The 18,144-nt window shown below is 41.8% G+C and overlaps 1 protein-coding gene across 1 annotated transcript; it reads right to left on the bottom strand.

The window, feature by feature from the left end:
* Positions 1–9,192: 9,192 nt before the first annotated feature.
* Positions 9,193–18,106, bottom strand: LOC139759402 (transmembrane protein 8B-like). The gene is made up of 2 exons (XM_071681486.1): positions 17,893–18,106; positions 9,193–10,361 (listed from the first exon to the last, which is right to left on the bottom strand). The coding sequence occupies exons 1-2, from the start codon at positions 18,104–18,106 to the stop codon at positions 9,193–9,195; spliced, it is 1,383 nt and encodes a 460-aa protein (XP_071537587.1).
* Between the last annotated feature and the right edge of the window lie 38 nt (positions 18,107–18,144).

Genomic DNA, 18,144 nt, shown 5'->3' with positions numbered 1-18,144 from the left:
ACGTTCGGCCTCCCAGACAATGGACACGTGGAGTTCTAACGCTAAATGGCCTCCATGTTTTCCCTCTTCCACAAGTCGGATAATAGAACTGGTGGACGAGCAACAATGTAGATAACTGAGTAATGATGATTTCATGTTTCATATACAAATCTGTGTCTAACATCTCAAAGTCCTTGAGCAAAGCTGACCAGAAGTAGCGTAGGTGACAGTATCTTAGTAACGAAATGCACTAATTTTGTAACATTATGACCTGAAACTATTGAATTTACAACTCAGACGAGGACGTAATACCTTTAGAAGCTGGTAGAAGCTGTCACAGTTAACACAAGATTAACGTTCCATGTCTGCGAGATGTGTATAAACACTTGTCGTACTACTTCGTGTATTTGCCACCATGGCCTTTTATGTACTTGTTCCCGTCGGTGGTGTAATGTAGTCTGTAGCTCTGATGAAATAAAAACAACTTGAGTTTTTTGTGTTTTGATTAACAATTTTCGTAACATTACGAGCTTTAAGATTGAAATAATATAAATCAGAAAACATGACAGTGAAAAGACTGGGATTTTTAACTACAGCAAGATTTTCCAACCTAGTGTACACACACCACCTGGCGTACACACACCACCTGGGGTACACACACCACCTAGGGTACACACACCACCTATGGTACACAGATTTAGATTATTTAGATTATTTATTGACCACAGAATCACATAAGTCACAAACTTCTAAAAAAATACTGAAACCAAAAGTAAACCATCATCACCATAACATAAAACGTTAATTATGATCCAAATGAAAAATACTTATTATATAATGACTTAAACATAAGACACCCAATACAATACATAAGAGAAACATAGTAGCTGGCATATTCTAACACAATTAGGCATATAGGTTCAAAATTTCATGAACAGCATGACATACAGTTTTATGATCCATCCTATTCACAAAGAAGCCTTGCATGGTAGTAATTCCGAACTGCTGGTGTCTTAGCTGGGTAGACATTGCGCACTGTTCTATAACATGTTTCTCGGTTTGAATATTTCCACACATACAAAGCCGCTCCTCCAATGGTAACCTGCCCCTCCTCCCTCGCCTGTTCCAACGCCCTTCCTCCACAGCGAGGGAGTGAGCGCTTCAACGCAACCTAGACCATGACATTCGCTCTCTCTCTTACATCTGTCTTCAATTTATATATGCCATGTGTTACAAGACTTGGATTTAGGGAACAATAAAGTTCTGTTTGATGATGAGTTTAACGGTTTTTGTTTCAAATCCATCAGAGCAATGTGTACATCATCTACCTCGTTTTCCAGTAAGTCATGGATATAGCGAGACGTGTTGTGATTATAAGTAAGTATTGTACTGATCGAATGAGCTAAAGGGTCTCTCCCTCCACTTGATCGAGAAAAATTTACGTTGTTTGCTTAAAATAAGTGCACGTAGAGTAGGGTATCCTAACTCCAATATACACAGATCATTACATGTTGTCCTTCTCACCCCCAACAACTGCTTAATGTACCACATGTATAATCTATTGACTGGTTTTATGTCACCATTGAGCCACGATTCACAGCCGTGCAATAAGGAAGATATTAACGCCGCTTCAAAAACTTTTCGCTTGACGTAAAATGGAATATCATTGTTCATGTTTACAAAAGCAATAAATTTAAGGACATGGCATATTTACTTTCTGCGTGTACCTTCACTGCTGTGGAGGGAGAGCCATCGGCACTGAAGCGACTGCCCAGGTATACGTACCGCTCACAAGCCTCAACCACTATGTCGTCAACCACCATCTGTTGTTTGTCATCCTGAGTGCCAGTTATAACGAAGAACTTAGTTTTGCTGTTATTTATCTTCATTCCATGTGTTGTACGAAACCTACTGAGCATCTTGAGTTTACAAATTATTGAATGTTTAGATAATAGTACAGTATCATCCATTAAGACGAAGTATATGCAACCAGCCCCAGAACCCGTCGTAGCCACAGCCTTGCTTAATCATATGAATGAGATGGTTGACATAGAGGACAAACAGCAGACCGGAGGTTGGAGAACCCTGCCTGCCGTACACCAATGGAGGTAGTAACAAGGGCAGTACCGATTACACAGTTAGTCACTCTGTACATTGCTATAATTGACAACAGCATAGTCATGCCACATCCAAGTCTTCTTAATACCAGAAAAAGAACATCACGTCGAACTGTCATATGCCTTTTCAAAATCTACAAAAGTTACAAACAATTTAATATTTATCTTTCTTGTTAGATCAGTGAACAGGCGTAACGCTACATTGTTTTCTAGGCAGCCTCTGCCAGCCTGGGCCCCTACCTGCTCACAATATGGACAGAACCACTCACTCAGTCTTTTACACAGGATCATGTCGTATAGCTTTGCAATACAGTCTATTACACTGATTCCTCTATAATTGGATGCTAGGCTGCGTAAACCCCGTTTGAATATCATGAACAGTTTTGTTGTCGTCCAATTTGAAGGATATGTATTACATCCAAAAATCAAATTAAACAAAGTGACTAGACATAGTATCCAGGGAAGTGATAATCTCTTAAAAATTCCTAGGGATAAACCATCTGGCCCACAGACTTTATTATATTTTAGTCTCCTTATCTGGTCAGTTACTTCTTGTGGAGTTATCGGATCGTCCAACACAGGCATGTAAACGTCCGTATGCAAAGATTCAAGTTCAATGTTGTCAGCATTTGGGGGATTCATAGTGTGTTCAATATATTCTTTGAATTCAAAATCTGTGGGAATGTCATCATTAAGTGACGTGGTGGGATTTAACCCTCCACGCCAATCAATTGCTCTCCATATCTGAGCATCATCATTGGAATCAAGCAAATGTTCCCACCTACCTAATAAAATGTCGTGGGCGGGAGAGCGGGTTCGCACTCTGCTAGTGTTCACACACTCATACAGCACAGCACTCACATTCTGAGCACAACTGTCAATATCACCAACAATCAAAGGTAAATCACGCTGGGTTAACACATCCGAGAACTTATCCAAATCAATAGAGTCAAGTTTAATAGGTTTACTCACCAAATTACCTTGTCCCCGGGTATGCAAGACAGCGTGATCACCGAGAAGCGATGCACGTGAGTGAACACAGTTCAAGTCAAAAAAAGGTTGCTGCAGTACCACTGATATGGGGGCGTGGTCTGAAGGCAAAGACATATCCTGGTTTACAACAAAGTTACAAAGATAATCAGTAAGTTTGGGTGATACGATACAAACATCTAGCTCTGATACGAACTCAGAACTTTGTCGGAACGTTAAATTGCTGGGAAAATGTTTCTCACCCATCTTGAGATTATTCAGAACAAAAAGGTTTTCATCTTTACAGATACCGAGCAAAACCCTTGCATTCTCATTTGGTGTTCGAAGCGGGTCTGGGATACTTGGGTATGAACACTGTGACTGTTCGAGGCAAACAGGCAGCTCATAAACTGAGTGACCGAAACGAGCGTTCAAATCCCCAAATATCATACAGCTCACACCGTACCCTCTCATTTTTACTTTAGTGTGAATGTTACTCAGCAGGGCGTAATCAAAATAAGGAGAATCAATAGGTGGGACATAACAAAAGCCAAATAATACTCCAGGGGCACACTCTAGCCTTAGCTACACTTGATCCTTCACGCTAATGTCGACCTGCGACACATACTTACACAAATAATGTTTCACCAACACACAGGTACCACCACGGACGGTGTGCATTGTTTTCATCTCTGCTCACATAAGACACAAACCCCGGTACAACAACTTTCAGAGGAGTCTTGATTTCACAGAGGCACACAGTGTCATAATTGAGAATCAGATTATGAACATATTTTTTTTCAAGTTTTGTTTGTACAGAGTTAACATTCCAGGACATTATTTTCAAGTGATTCTGTGGTCCTACTACAACTGGTGCATGTTCCATTTATCAATAACAGTATCGTCCCGGTACACTTTCTTTCTTTCACGTCGAGTCCAATGTTGCAACCTTGATTCTCTGGGCGATCTTTCTCTGCTGCTGCAGCGTCCCGGAGCCTCTTCCATTCTTGTCTCACAGCTGGGTGAACGTCCTTTTTGATATATACTTTGTCATACGGTGTTCTACGCTCCTTCAGTACCGGCGATTTCTCCAGAATGATGTCACGCTCACTTTTACTCGCCAAGGTCACCAGGATAGGCCTTCTCCCGGTTGCCTTGAGCTTCATTTTGGCCAAGCCTCTTGTATGACTGTATTTGATTGGTGGCTCCAATTTCTTCCCAGATCTTTTTAGTTTCTCTTCATCGTCCAATGTTTCTTGTTCGCCAGGAACACCCAGCACAACCACATTTGTTTCTCTCTCCTTCCGATCGAGCTGCTCCAAGAACAGCTGAGTCTTTGTAATTATGTCTGCTTGCTTGTCTAGTTCCTTCTGCATATCTTCTAGCTTTTTGTTCGTGTTTCTCACCGATGATGTGAAGACTTGCCGTAAATCTGCTAGCTCTGAAGCAATACTTGACAGTCGTTCCTCCAGCCTGGATGTAGGACCACTGTCGGCGTCTCCCGCTGATAATATTGCATCAATAATATCCTCTTTGTTGATGCTTTTCAGCTGAGTGCGTTGGAGTTTCCTCAAATCAACCAGGGATCGATTTGACATGGTGAAACTTCAGCTCGGCGGCCAGAGGACAGTATGTTTCAGTTGTTCTAACGGTGTTCTGACGTCACGACCTGTTGTGCGCATGCGCGAGCGAGGGAGGAGATTTAGAGGGAGGATATTGCCTAGTGCTTTGACTTCTTAGCTTAATTTGCATGCAAAGTCTAAAACACCCTCAAACTTCTACTTGGCACACACCACCTGGGGTACACACACCACCTAGGATACACACACCACCTGAGGTACACATACCACATCGGGTACACATATCACCTGGCGTTCACATGTCACCAATGGTACATTACCACCTGGGGTACACATACCACCAACGGTACATTACCACCTGGGGTACACATACAACCTGGTTTACACAAACCACCTGGGGTACACAAACCTCCTGGGGTATACATACCACCTGGGGTATAAAAACCACCTGGGGTACACATACCACCTGGGGTACATATACTAACTGGGGTACATATACTAACTGGGGTACAAATACCACCTGTACACATACTACCTGGGTACATGTACCTCTTGGGGTACACATACTACCCGGGATGCACAAACTACCTGGGGACACATACCACCTACGGTACACATACCACCTGATGTACACATACCAACTAGGGTATACGTACAACCTGGGGTACACATAACACCTAAGTTATACATACCACCTAGAGTACCCAAACCACCTGGAGTACACAAACCACCTGGGGTACACGTAACACCTGGGTACACAAACCACCCGGGGTACACAAACCACCTGGGATACACGTAACACCTGGGTACACAAACATCCTGGGATACACAATCCACCTGGAAACACATACCAACTGGGTAAACGTATCACCTGGGGTACGCATACCACCTGGGTGTACAAATACCACCTGAGGTTGGCAAACGACCTAGGGTACACGTTACACCTGGTGTACACATACTATCTTGGGTACACGTACCATCTGGGGTACATGTACCACCTGAGTAAACATACCAGCCGGGCTACAAATACCACTTAAGGGACACAAACCACCTTGGGTGTACGTACCACCTGGGGTACACACACACACCACCCGGTGTAAAGGTATCACCTGGGTACACATACCACCTGGGGTACAAATACAACCTGAGGTACACAAACCACCTGGGGTACACACACACACCACCTAGTGTAAACGTATCACCTGAGGTACAAAACAAAAGCCACATTCGTTCACACTCAGTCTCTAGCTGTAATGTATGATTCACCGAAACCACAGCTCCCTTTCCACATCCAGGCCCCACAAAACTTTCCCTAGTTTCATGCACCAAAACCACAGCTCCCTTTCCACATCCAGACCCCACAAAACTTTCCATGGCATATACCAGACGCTTCACATGACCCTGGTTCAATCCATTGACAGCACGTCGACACCATATACCACATCGTCCCAATTCACTCTATTCCTTGCACGCCTTTCACCCTCCTGCATGTTCAGGCCCCGATCACTCAAAATCTTTTTCACTCCATCTTTCCAGCTCCAATTTGGTCTCCCACTTCTCCTCGTTCCCTAAACCTCCGACACATATATCCTCTTTGTCAATCTTTCCTCATTCATTCTTTCCAAATCACCAAATGATTTCAAAACACCCTCTTCTGCTTTCTCAACCATACTCTTTTTATTACCACACATCTCTCTTACCCTTTCATTACTTACTCGACCAAACCACCTCACACCACATATTGTCCTCAAACGTCTCATTTCCAGCACATCCGCACTCCTCCGCACAACTCTATCTATAGCCCACGCCTCACAACTATATAACATTGTTGGAACCACTATTCCTTCAAACATACCCCTTTTTGCTTTCCGAGATAATGTTCTCGATTTCCACACTTTTTTCAACGCTCCCAGAACTTTCGCCCCTCCCCCACCCTATGATTCACTTCCGCTTCCATGGTTCCATCTGCTGCCAGATCCACTTCCAGATATCTAAAACACTTCACTTCCTCCAGTTTTTCTCCATTCAAACTTACCTCCCAATTGACTTGTCCCTCAACCCTACTGTACCTAATAACCTTGCTCTTATTCACATTTACTCTCAGCTTTCTTGTTTCACACTCTTTACCAAACTCAGTCACCAGCTTCTGCAGTTTCTCACCCGAATCAACCATCAGCGCTGTATCATCAGCGAACAACAACTGACTCACTTCACAAGCTCTCTCATCCACAACAGACTGCATACTTGTCCCTCTTTCCAAAACTCTTGCATTCACCTCCCAACAACCCAATCCATAAACAAATTAAACAATCATGGAGACATAACGCACCCCTGCCGCAAACCAACATTCACTGAAAACCAATCAGGTTCTTCTCTTCCTACTCGTACACATGCCTCCCATCCTATATAAAAACTTTTCACTGCTTCTAACAACTTGCCTCCAACACCATATATTCTTATTACCTTCCACAAAAACATTCTATGAACTCTATGATATGCCTTCTTCAGATCCATAAATGCTGCATACAAATCCATTTCTCACATACAATCCATATTTCTCACATACATTCTTCAAAGCAAACACCTGATCCACACATCCTCTACCACTTCTGAAACCACACTGCTCTTCCCCAATCTGATGCTCTGTACATGCTTTCACCCTCTCAGTCAATACCCTCCCATATAATTTCCAAGGAATACTCAGCAAACATACACCTCTGTAATTTGAGTACTCACTTTTATCCCCTTTGCCTTTGTACAATGGCACTATGCAAGCATTCCGCTAATCCTCAAGTACCTCACCGTGAGTCATACATACATTGAATAACCTTACCAGCCAGTCGACAATACAGTCACCCCCTTTCCTAATAATTTCCACTGTAATACCACCCAAACCCGCTGCCTTGCCGGCTTATATCTTCCGCAAAGCTTTTACTACCTCTCCTCTGTTTACCAAATCATTCTCCCTAACTCTCTCACTTTGCACACCACCTCGACCAAAACACCCTTTATCTGCCACTCTATCATCAAACACAGAGAGCGTTACTGGATGACTTGTTAATTGATAGGCGGGCGAAAGAGAGACTTTTGGATGTTGATGTGCTGAGAGGTGTGACTAGAGGGACGCCTGATCATTATCTTGTGGAGGCGAAGTTGAAGATATGTAGAGGTTCTCAGAAATTAACAGAGAATGTTGGGGTAAAGAGAGTGGTGAGAATAAGTGAACTTGGAAAGGAGACTTGTGTGAGTAAGTACCTGGAGACACTGAGTGCAGAATGGAAAAAGGTGAGAACTAGGGGAGTGGGGGAGGAATGGGATGTATTTAGGGAAGCAGTGATGGCTTGCGCAAAAGATGCTTGTGGCATGAGAAGCGTGGGAGGTGGGTTGATTAGAAAGGGTAGTGAGTGGAGGGATCAAGAAGTAAGATTATTAATGAAAGAGAAGGGAGAGGCATTTGGACGATTTATGCAGGGAATTGATGCAAATGAATGGGAGATATATAAAAGAAAGAGGCAGGAGTTCAAAAGAAAGGTGCAAGAGGTGAAAAAGACGGCAAATGAGAGTTGGGGTGAGAGAGTATCATTAAATTTTAGGGAGAGTAAAAAGATGTTTTGGAAGGAGGTAAATAAAGTGCGTAAAACAAGGAAACAAGTGGGAACATCAGTGAAGGGGCCTAATGGGAAGATAATAACAAGTAGTGGTGATGTGAGAAGATTGAGTGAGAATTTTGTTGGTTTGTTGAATATATATATATATATATATATATATATATATATATATATATATATATATATATATATATATCATATATACAAACCTCCAACAAACAGGATCGAACCCGGGACCCCTGTGCAAAAGGCGGGAATGTAACCGCTAGGCTATGGGCCTGGCTCATGGCCTATCGTTTAGCATTAACTCCTCTTGCACAAGTTTCTCGGGATCGATCCTGGCTGTTGGAGGTTTATATTTTCTATGAAGGTTTGCATTTCTATGCACTATGTTCGTATATATATATATATATATATATATATATATATATGTATATATATATATTTATATATATATATATATATATATATATATATATATATATATATATATATATATATATATATATTTTTTTTTTTTTCTTTCTTTTCTTTCAAACTATTCGCCATTTCCCGCGTTAGCAAGATAGCGTTAAGAACAGAGGACTGGCCCTCTGAGGGAATATCCTCACCTGGCCCCCTTCTCTGCTCCTTCTTTTGGAAAATTAAAAAAAACAAAAGTGGAGGATTTCCAGCCCCCCCCACTCCCTCCCCTTTTAGTCGCCTTCTACGACACGCAGGGAATACGTGGGAAGTATTCTTTCTCCTCTATCCCCAGGGATAGGGGAGAAATTATCTGTACCATGATAATAAATTTTTCTTGAACCTCCAAAAAATTACAAGAAACTTTGGTACCACATCAAATCACAAAGTCCTAATTCAAACTACTGTCCTTTAAAAAATCTTTGTGCTAGATTATTTCATGCAAAAAACAAACTAGATAATAAACATGAAGATTAGTTACTCTGTATCCTTATCTGGTCTGTGATAATCCTCTTCATTATCTGTCAACAAAAAGTCATCTGAGGTAACATGGAAGACAGGGGATGATGCTGTATAATCAACTGTTGTTTCCCCAACATCAATTAACTCGGCATCATCACTGGTTACAGAAGCTGAGTGCCTAGTCACTGGACTCAGAACTCTGTGGCCCAGCACACAAGAATTGTGGGACGGAAGCAGGAAGACAAGAGAGAGTGCAATAACAACATAACAGGTGCTGTGTACGTATTTATGGTTATCCTTGGTCTGTATGAGGCCAAACATAATAAGGCCTATAAGTGCGAGAATTATGCCAATACCACGGTATAGTAGCTGGCGTGGCTGTATAGACGGCCAGGCACCCTTGTGCCACCGTTTGTAAACCATTCGACAAATGGGTACTGCAGCTGCAACAGCCATGGGCACAGTAAAGGATGCAAGGGCTGTTCGGCTGTATTGGACGGCTGGAGCAATAATAACAAGTCCAAGAGTATGTAACAGTGGACAGAAGGCATCATTCATGCCCCCAAGGCCAACAACTGTCACCCAGAAGCAAAGCAGTGAGAAAAAGAAATCTGTGAATTGTAGCACCTCATATTTAGTCAGACAATACGACATCACTTCATTATCACAAGCATGATACAATACAGAAGCAATCATGGTAGCCATGAACAACAAGGCTTGGGAGTATAAGTGTCTGCGTGCAGCAATTATAGCTGGAGGCAGAAAAAAGATGTTGCTGAGTGTCAACAAACACACACCAGTTAGCACGGTGGTCCACCCTTGTGCTGCTTCTCCATCTTCACAGCCCCAACCCTGCCATCCCGCTGTGCAAACACAACTAGTAAAGAAAAACATTCTACGATGGGTCTCTTGACACAAACCATGGGTGCCACACGGACTGTCACCAGCAAAGACGCAGGGCTGAGTTCGAATATCAATGCTAACCATTACATGGTCTATAATACATGGAGTCTTGTGCCCATTGTAGTAGCAGATAGTTTGGAGAGCGAGGAACCATACATCAGGTTCTGGGAATGGTATGAGAATGAAGTCTTCCACAGTAGCTCTGAAGGATGATGTGATATTTAGGGTAAGCTGCTGCTCTTCACAGACAATGATGTCATTCTTAACTTCTGGAGGACGACCTAAAAGAAAGGAAAGAAATATATATATATATATATATATATATATATATATATATATATATATATATATATATATATATATATATATATATATATATATATACATATATATACATATATATAGGTATATACATATATATATATATATATATATATATATATATATATATATATATATATATATATATATATATATATATATATATATATATATATATACACACATACACAAACACAGACATATATGAAAATATACATATTCATACTTACTGCTTTCATCCATTCTGGTCGCCACCCCGCCACACATAATATAACCCCCCCCCCCCCCACCCCCCACCCCCAAGAACATCTCTCGAGGTAGCGCTAGGAAAGGACAAAAAAGGCAACATTCACTCACACTCAGTCTCTAGCTGTCATGTGTAATGCACCGAAACCAAACCTCCCTTTCCACATCCACGCTCCACATATGGTTAATCCCAGACGCTTCACATACTCTGGTTCGATCCACTGACACACGTCGACCCCTGTATACCACATCGTTCCAATTCACTCTATTCCTTGCACACCTTTCACCCCCTTGTATGTACAAGCACCGATCGCTCAAAATCTTTTTCACTCCATCCATCCACCTCCAATTTGGTCTCCCGTTTCTCTCCGTTCCCTCTCCCTTTGACACATATGTCGTCTTTGTCAAATTTTCTTCACTCATTCTCTCCATGTGACCAAACCATTCCAACACACCGTCTTCTGATCTCTCAACCACACTGTTTTTATTACCACAAATCACACGAATCAGCCATCAGCGCTGAATCATCAGCGAACAACAACTGACTCACTTCCCAAGCCCTCTCATCCACAACAGACTTCATACTTGCCCCTCTTTCCAAAACTTTTCCATTCACCTCCCTAACAACCCCATCCAAAAACAAATTAAACCACCATGGAGACATCACGCACCCCTGCCGCAAACTAACATTCACTGAGAACCAATCACTTTCCTGTCTACCTACACGTACACATGCCATACATCCTCTATAAAAACTTTTTACTGCTTCTAACAACTTGCCTCCCACACCATATATTCTTAATACCTTCCACAGAGCATCTCTGTCAAATCTATCATATGCCTTCTCCAGATCCATAAATGCTACATACAAATCCATTTGCTTCTCTAGGTATTTCTCACATAAATTCTTCAAAGCAAACACCTGATCCACACATCCTTTACCACTTCTGAAACCACACTGCTCTTCCCCAATCTGATGCTCTGTACATGCTTTCACCCTCTCAATCAATACCCTCGCATATGATTTCCAAGAAATACTCAACAAACATACACCTCAGTAATTCTAGCACTCACTTTTATCCCCTTTGCCTTTGTACAATGGCACTATGCAAGCATTCCGCCAATCCTTAGGCACCTCACCATAAGTCATACATACATTAATTAACCTTACCAACCAGTCGACAATACAGTCACCCCCTTTTCTTATAATTTCCACTGCAATACCATCCAAACCCGCTGCCTTGCCGGCTTTCATCTTCCGCAAAGCTTTTACTACCTCTTCTCTGTTTACCAAATCATTCTCCCTAACCCTCTCACTTTGCACACCACTTCGACCAAAACACCCTATATCTGCCACTCTATCATCAAACACAGAGATCCTTATTGGATAACGTGTTAATTGATAGGCACGCGAAAGAGAGACTTTTAGATGTTGATGTGCTGAGAGGTGTGCCTAGAGGGACGCCTGTTCATTATCTTCCGGAGGCGAAGGTGAAGATTTGTAGAAGTTTTCAGAAAAGAAGAGAGAATGTTGGGGTGAAGAGAGTGGTGGGAGTGAGTGAGCTTGGAAAGGAGATTTGTGTGAGAAAGTACCAGGAGACACTGAGTGCAGAATGGAAAAAGGTGAGAGCTAGGGGAGTGGGGGAGGAATGGGATGTATTTAGGGAAGCAGTGGTGGCTTCCGCAAAAGATGCTTGTGGCATGAGAAGCGTGGGAGGTGGGCAGATTAGAAAGGGTAGTGAGTGGTGGGTTGAAGAAGTAAGATTATTAATGAAAGAGAAGGGAGAGGCATTTGGACGATTTTTGCAGGGAAATGATGCAAATGAATGGATGATATATAAAAGAAAGAGGCAGGAGTTCAAGAGAAAGGTGCAAGAGGTGAAAAAGAGGGCAAATGAGAGTTGGGGTGCGAATCATAAAATTTTAGGGAGAATAAAAAGATGTTTTGGAAGGAGGTAAATAAAGTGCGTAAAACAAGTAAACAAGTGGGAACATAGGTGAATTGGGCTAATGGGAAGGTAATAACAAGTAGTGGTGATGTGAGAAGGAGATTGAGCGAGTACTTTGAAGGTTTGTTCAATATATATATATATATATATATATATATATATATATATATATATATATATATATATATATATATATACGTCCCACGTATTCCCTGCGTGTCGTTGAAGGCGACAAAAAGGGGAGGGAGCGGGGGACTGGAAATCCTCCCCTCTTGTTTCTTTTTTTTGATTTTCCAAAAGAAGGAACAGAGAAGGGGGCCAGGTGAGGATATTCCCTCAGAGGCCCAGTCCTCTGTTCTTAACATTACCTTGCTAACGCGGGAAATGGCGAATAGTTTGAAAGAAAAAGAAAGAAATATATATATATATATATATATATATATATATATATATATATATATATATATATATATATATATATATATATATATATATATCTTATTTTGCTTTGTGGCTTCTCCCGCGTTAGCGAGGTAGCGCAAGGAAACAGACGAAAGAATGGCCTAACCCACCCACATACACTTGTATATACATACACGTCCACACACGCAAATATACATACCTATACATTTCAACGTATACATGTATATACACACACAGACATATACATATATACACGTGTACATAATTCATACTGTCTGCCTTTATTCACTCCCATCGCCACCACGCCACATATGTAATAACAACCCACTCCCCCCTCATGTGTGCGAGGTAGTGCTAGGTAGTTCACACTCAGTCTCTAGCTGTCATGTAATAATGCACCGAAACCACAGCTCCCTTTCCACATCCAGGCCCCACACAACTTTCTATGGTTTACCCTAGACGCTTCACATGCCCTGGTTCAGTCCATTGACAGAACGTCGACCCCGGTATACCACATCGTTCCAATTCACTCTATTCCTTGCACGTCTTTTACCCTCCTGCATGTTCAGGCCCCGATCACTCAAAATCACTTTCACTCCATCTTTCCACCTCCAATTTGGTGTCCTACTTCTCCTCGTTCCCTCCACCTCTGACACATATATCATCTTGGTCAATCTTTCCTCACTCATTCTCTCCATGTGACCAAAAAATTTCAAAACACCCTCTTCTGCTCTCTCAACCACACTCATTTTATTACTGCACATCTCTCTTACCCTATTATTATCTACTCAATCAAACCACCTCACACCACATATTGTCTTCAAACATCTCATTTCTAGCATATCCACCCTCCTGCGCACAACTCTATCCATAGCCCACGCCTCGCAACCATACAACATTGTTGGAACAACTATTACTTCAAACATACCCATTTTTGCTTTCCGAGATAATGTTCTCGACTTCCAAACATTCTTCAACGCTCCCAGAATTTTCGCCCCCTCCCCCTCCCTATGATTCACTTCCGCTTCCACGGTTCCATCCGCTGGCCAATCCACTCCCAGATATCTAAAATACTTTACTTCCTCCAGTTTTTCTCCATTCAAACTTACCTCCCAATTGACTTGGCCCTCAATCCTACTGTACATAATAACATTGCTCTTCTTCACATTTACTCTCAACTTTCTCCTTTCACACACTTTACCAAACTCAGTCAACAGCTTCTGCAGTTTCTCACATGAATCAGCCACCAGCGCTGTATCATCAGCGAACAACAACTGACTCAGTTCCCAAGCTCTCTCATCCACAACAGACTGCATACTTGCCACTCTTTCCAAAACTCTTGCATTCACCTCCCTAACAACCCCATCCATAAACAAATTAAACAGCCATGGAGACATCACACACCCCTGCCGCAAACCTACATTCACTGAGAACCAATCATTCACCTTCCTCTCTTCCTACGCGTACACATGCCGTACATCCTCGATAAAAACTTTTCACTGCTTCTAACAACTTGCCTCCCACACCACATATTCTTAACTACCTTTCATAGAGCATCTCTATCAACTCTATCATATGCCTTCTCCAGATCCATAAATGCTACATACAAATCTATTTGCTTTTCTAAGTATTTCTAACATACATTCTTCAAAGCAAACACCTGATCCACACATCCTCTACCACTTCTGAAACCACACTGTTCTTCCCCAATCTGATGCTCTGTACATACCTTCAGACTCTCAATCAATACCCCCCTATATGATCTTCCAGGAATACTCAACAAACTTATACCTCTGTGATTTGAGCACTCACTCTTATCCCCTTTGCCTTTGTACAATGGCACTATGCAAGCATTCCGCCAATCCTAAAGCACCTCACCATGAATCATACATACATTAGATAACCTTACCAACCAGTCAACAATACAGTCACCCCCTTTTTTAATAAATTCCACTGCAATACCATCCAAATCTGCTGCTTTGCCGGCTTTCATCTTCCGTAAAGCTTTTACTACCTCTTCTCTATTTACCAAATCATTTTCCCTAACCCTCTCACTTTGCACACCACCTCGACCAAGACACCCCACATCTGCCACTCTATCATCAAACACATTCAACAAACCTTCAAAATACTCACTCCATCTCCTTCTCACATCACCACTACTTGTTATCACCTCCCCATTTGCCCCCTTTACTGAAGTTCCCATTTGCTCCCTTGTCTTACGTACTTTATTTACCTCCTTCCAAAACATCTTTTTATTCTCCCTGATATTCGATGATACTCTCTCACCCCAACTCTCATTTGCCCTCTTTTTCACCTCTTGCACCTTTCTCTTGACCTCCTGCCTCTTTCTTTTATACCTCTCCCACTCATTTGCATTTTTTCCCTGCAAAAATCGTTCAAATGCCTCTCTCTTCTCTTTCACTAATAATCTTACTTCTTCATCCCACCACTCACTACCTTTTCTAATCAACCCACCTCCCACGCTTCTCATGCCACAAGCATCTTTTGCGCAATCCATCACTGCTTCCCTAAATACATCCCATTCCTCCCCCACTCCCCTTACCTCCTTTGTTCTCACCTTTTTCCATTCTGTACTCAGTCTCTCCTGGTACTTCCTCATACAAGTCTCCTTCCCAAGTTCACTTACTCTCACCACTCTCTTCACCCCAACATTCTCTCTTCTTTTCTGAAAACCCCCACAAATCTTCACCTTTGCTTCCACAAGATAATGATCAGACATCCCTCCAGTTGCACCTCTCAGCACATTAACATCCAAAAGTCTCTCTTTCGTGCGTCTATCAATTAACACGTAATCCAATAACGCTTTCTGGCCATCTCTCCTACTTACATACGTGTACTTATGTATATCTCGCTTTTTAAACCAGGTATTCCCAATCACCAGTCCTTTTTCAGCACATAAATCTACAAGCTCTTCGCCATTTCCATTTACAACAATGAACACCCCATGTATACCAATTATTCCCTCAACTGCCACATTACTCACCTTTGCATTCAAATCACCCATCACTATAACCCGGTCTCGTGCATCAAAACCACTAACACGCTCATTCAGCTGCTCCCAAAACACGTGCCTCTCATGATCTTTCTTCTCATGCCCAGGTGCATATGCACCAATAATCACCCATCTCTCTCCATCAACTTTCAGTTTTACCCATATCAATCGAGAATTTACTTTCTTACATTCTATCACATACTCCCACAACTCCTGATTCAGGAGTAGTGCTACTCCTTCCCTTTTGTCTCATACATTTTGTCTCATGCATTTCAAATAGATTATCAACATTTATCCCTCATGGATATTTTCAACGTTTTGATGATTATCATGTTTCATTACCCGAGACTGAAGGTTCAGGCGCAAAATTTTCTTCACTACTCCCTCATCTTTACACCTTTCAATGATTTAATATTTTTCTCAATGGAATAAGATATGCGTTTCTCCTACCCCTCATAGATTACATCAAATTTTCTTGATATCAGATTCTTCGAGTGCTTTCCAAATGACTAGCAAACATCACTTTCAAATACATTTTCATTGAATTATTTTTTTTTCTTTTTGACAAACGGTGATTTTCATGAAAAAAAAAAAACTGATGATTATCGGTGTCTTTGAGTCATTATTCACTGTACTCTCATCTTGATGATGATGTTATATATAAAGACCCGATCCTGGTTTAGTTAGCACACTTTTGAGGTGATGCTCATCTTTACCAGAACCTTCACTGCGACAACATGTATCCTAATGCAGTTGATTTTATAAATTCATTCAGCTAGTGTATCTTAGAGATGAATTATATAATTTATCCTAAGTTAGTGAAAAGGACTCTTGAATGACCCTTAACTACATTTTATAACATCCTTTACTTCAGTATGTACAGTATATACTGAAGTTTAGCCTGCAATAGCCAGAATCTCGTCGCTTACTTAAAACTAAAGCAACAAACTACAAACACGGAAAATTTACGCCAATTGGCCGGTATAGACAACCTAGCAACTTCACCTGTCACCAACCGGTTCACACACGAAACAGACGAGTTCGTTCAATTAGAAGCACCAACTAAGCCAGCTTGCGTTCTTGATTTCTTTTATTTTTTTCTTTGAAGTCCCTGACTGTATCTTACAGACGGTGTTCGCATCAGTGGGATGCCTCCCATAGTTTCCCCGCTGACCATGATACTCTGTGGTTTAATTCCTATACTCTGCTCCAGCGGTACCAGTGGTCCTTGTGCTTTCTGGTTATAGGTTTAGCTTTGCGAATGGTGATGTAAGCAACTGTTTGAAAGGCCTCAACCAATCTTCTATGCACAGTTGCCTCATCCAGGTGTTTGATGTCACCCTACTGTTTCTTTGCTGTCTATTCCTTCACAAGCTTCTTGAAAAGGTTCCAGTAGGCTTTCTGGGATTGTTCATTGTGGTCAGAGTGGCAGAGTGTTCGTTCACTTGAGTCAAATGCACTTGCCTGCAGGCTGAGGTCTGTAGTGCGTTGGAAAGTGAAATTTGGCCTTCTTCCCTTATGTGGGTGGGGTCACCACTTTTTAAAAGGGTGACACCTGGTGTCTTTAATAGTGTTAGGAACAGGTGTAGCCAGTATCCGTTGGTCGGGCTTTGGGGCGTTGAGATCTATTAGTTTAGCGATCCCCGACCGAGGCAAACATTTCCGTGACGTCCAGTTAAGTTCTGATTCCTGTAGATGTACATGGTGACGTTACGGTCTTGTAAAGTAATTCTAATAGCCTGTATTTCCATGCCTTGACCACATGGTATTGGATGCATGATCCTGGTGCAGGGTATGTGCGACTTGACCTGAATCATGTATCCTTTCGTTGGTGGCTGGCGTGTTTTTTGAAGTTACAGAGTTCAACTTCAGTCTGTGGTGTTCTAGGAGTAGTGTCTCCAGCAGCAGTAAACGTCGAAGTTTTTTGATGTGCTGCTGCTTGCATAATGTGTATCTTGTTCTTGATTCCTTGTCTATTCCTGGATGTCACTCTGATTAGCTCCCGCGTGGCTGGAGCAGGAAGAGTGGCAATTTGTTGCATCACTCCTTCCATAAATGTGCAAAGCTGCATGGCCTAAATCTTGTGACCCAGGCATGCAGCGAGGCCTT

The sequence above is a fragment of the Panulirus ornatus genome, chromosome 33, assembly GCF_036320965.1.
Source record: "Panulirus ornatus isolate Po-2019 chromosome 33, ASM3632096v1, whole genome shotgun sequence".
Classification (NCBI taxonomy): domain Eukaryota; kingdom Metazoa; phylum Arthropoda; class Malacostraca; order Decapoda; family Palinuridae; genus Panulirus; species Panulirus ornatus.
Note: the sequence above shows the minus strand (reverse complement) of the source record. Positions and strands in the feature narration are given on the sequence as shown.

Excerpts from the sequence above, each read along its gene's own strand:
- LOC139759402 (XM_071681486.1), bottom strand. The coding sequence starts at position 18,106 with ATGCAGCTTTGCACATTTATGGAAGGAGTGATGCAACAAATTGCCACT. Across the intron at positions 10,362-17,892 it reads ACAGACTGAAGTTGAACTCT|GTCGTCCTCCAGAAGTTAAG; the intron begins GTAACTTCAAAA and ends CCTTTCTTTTAG.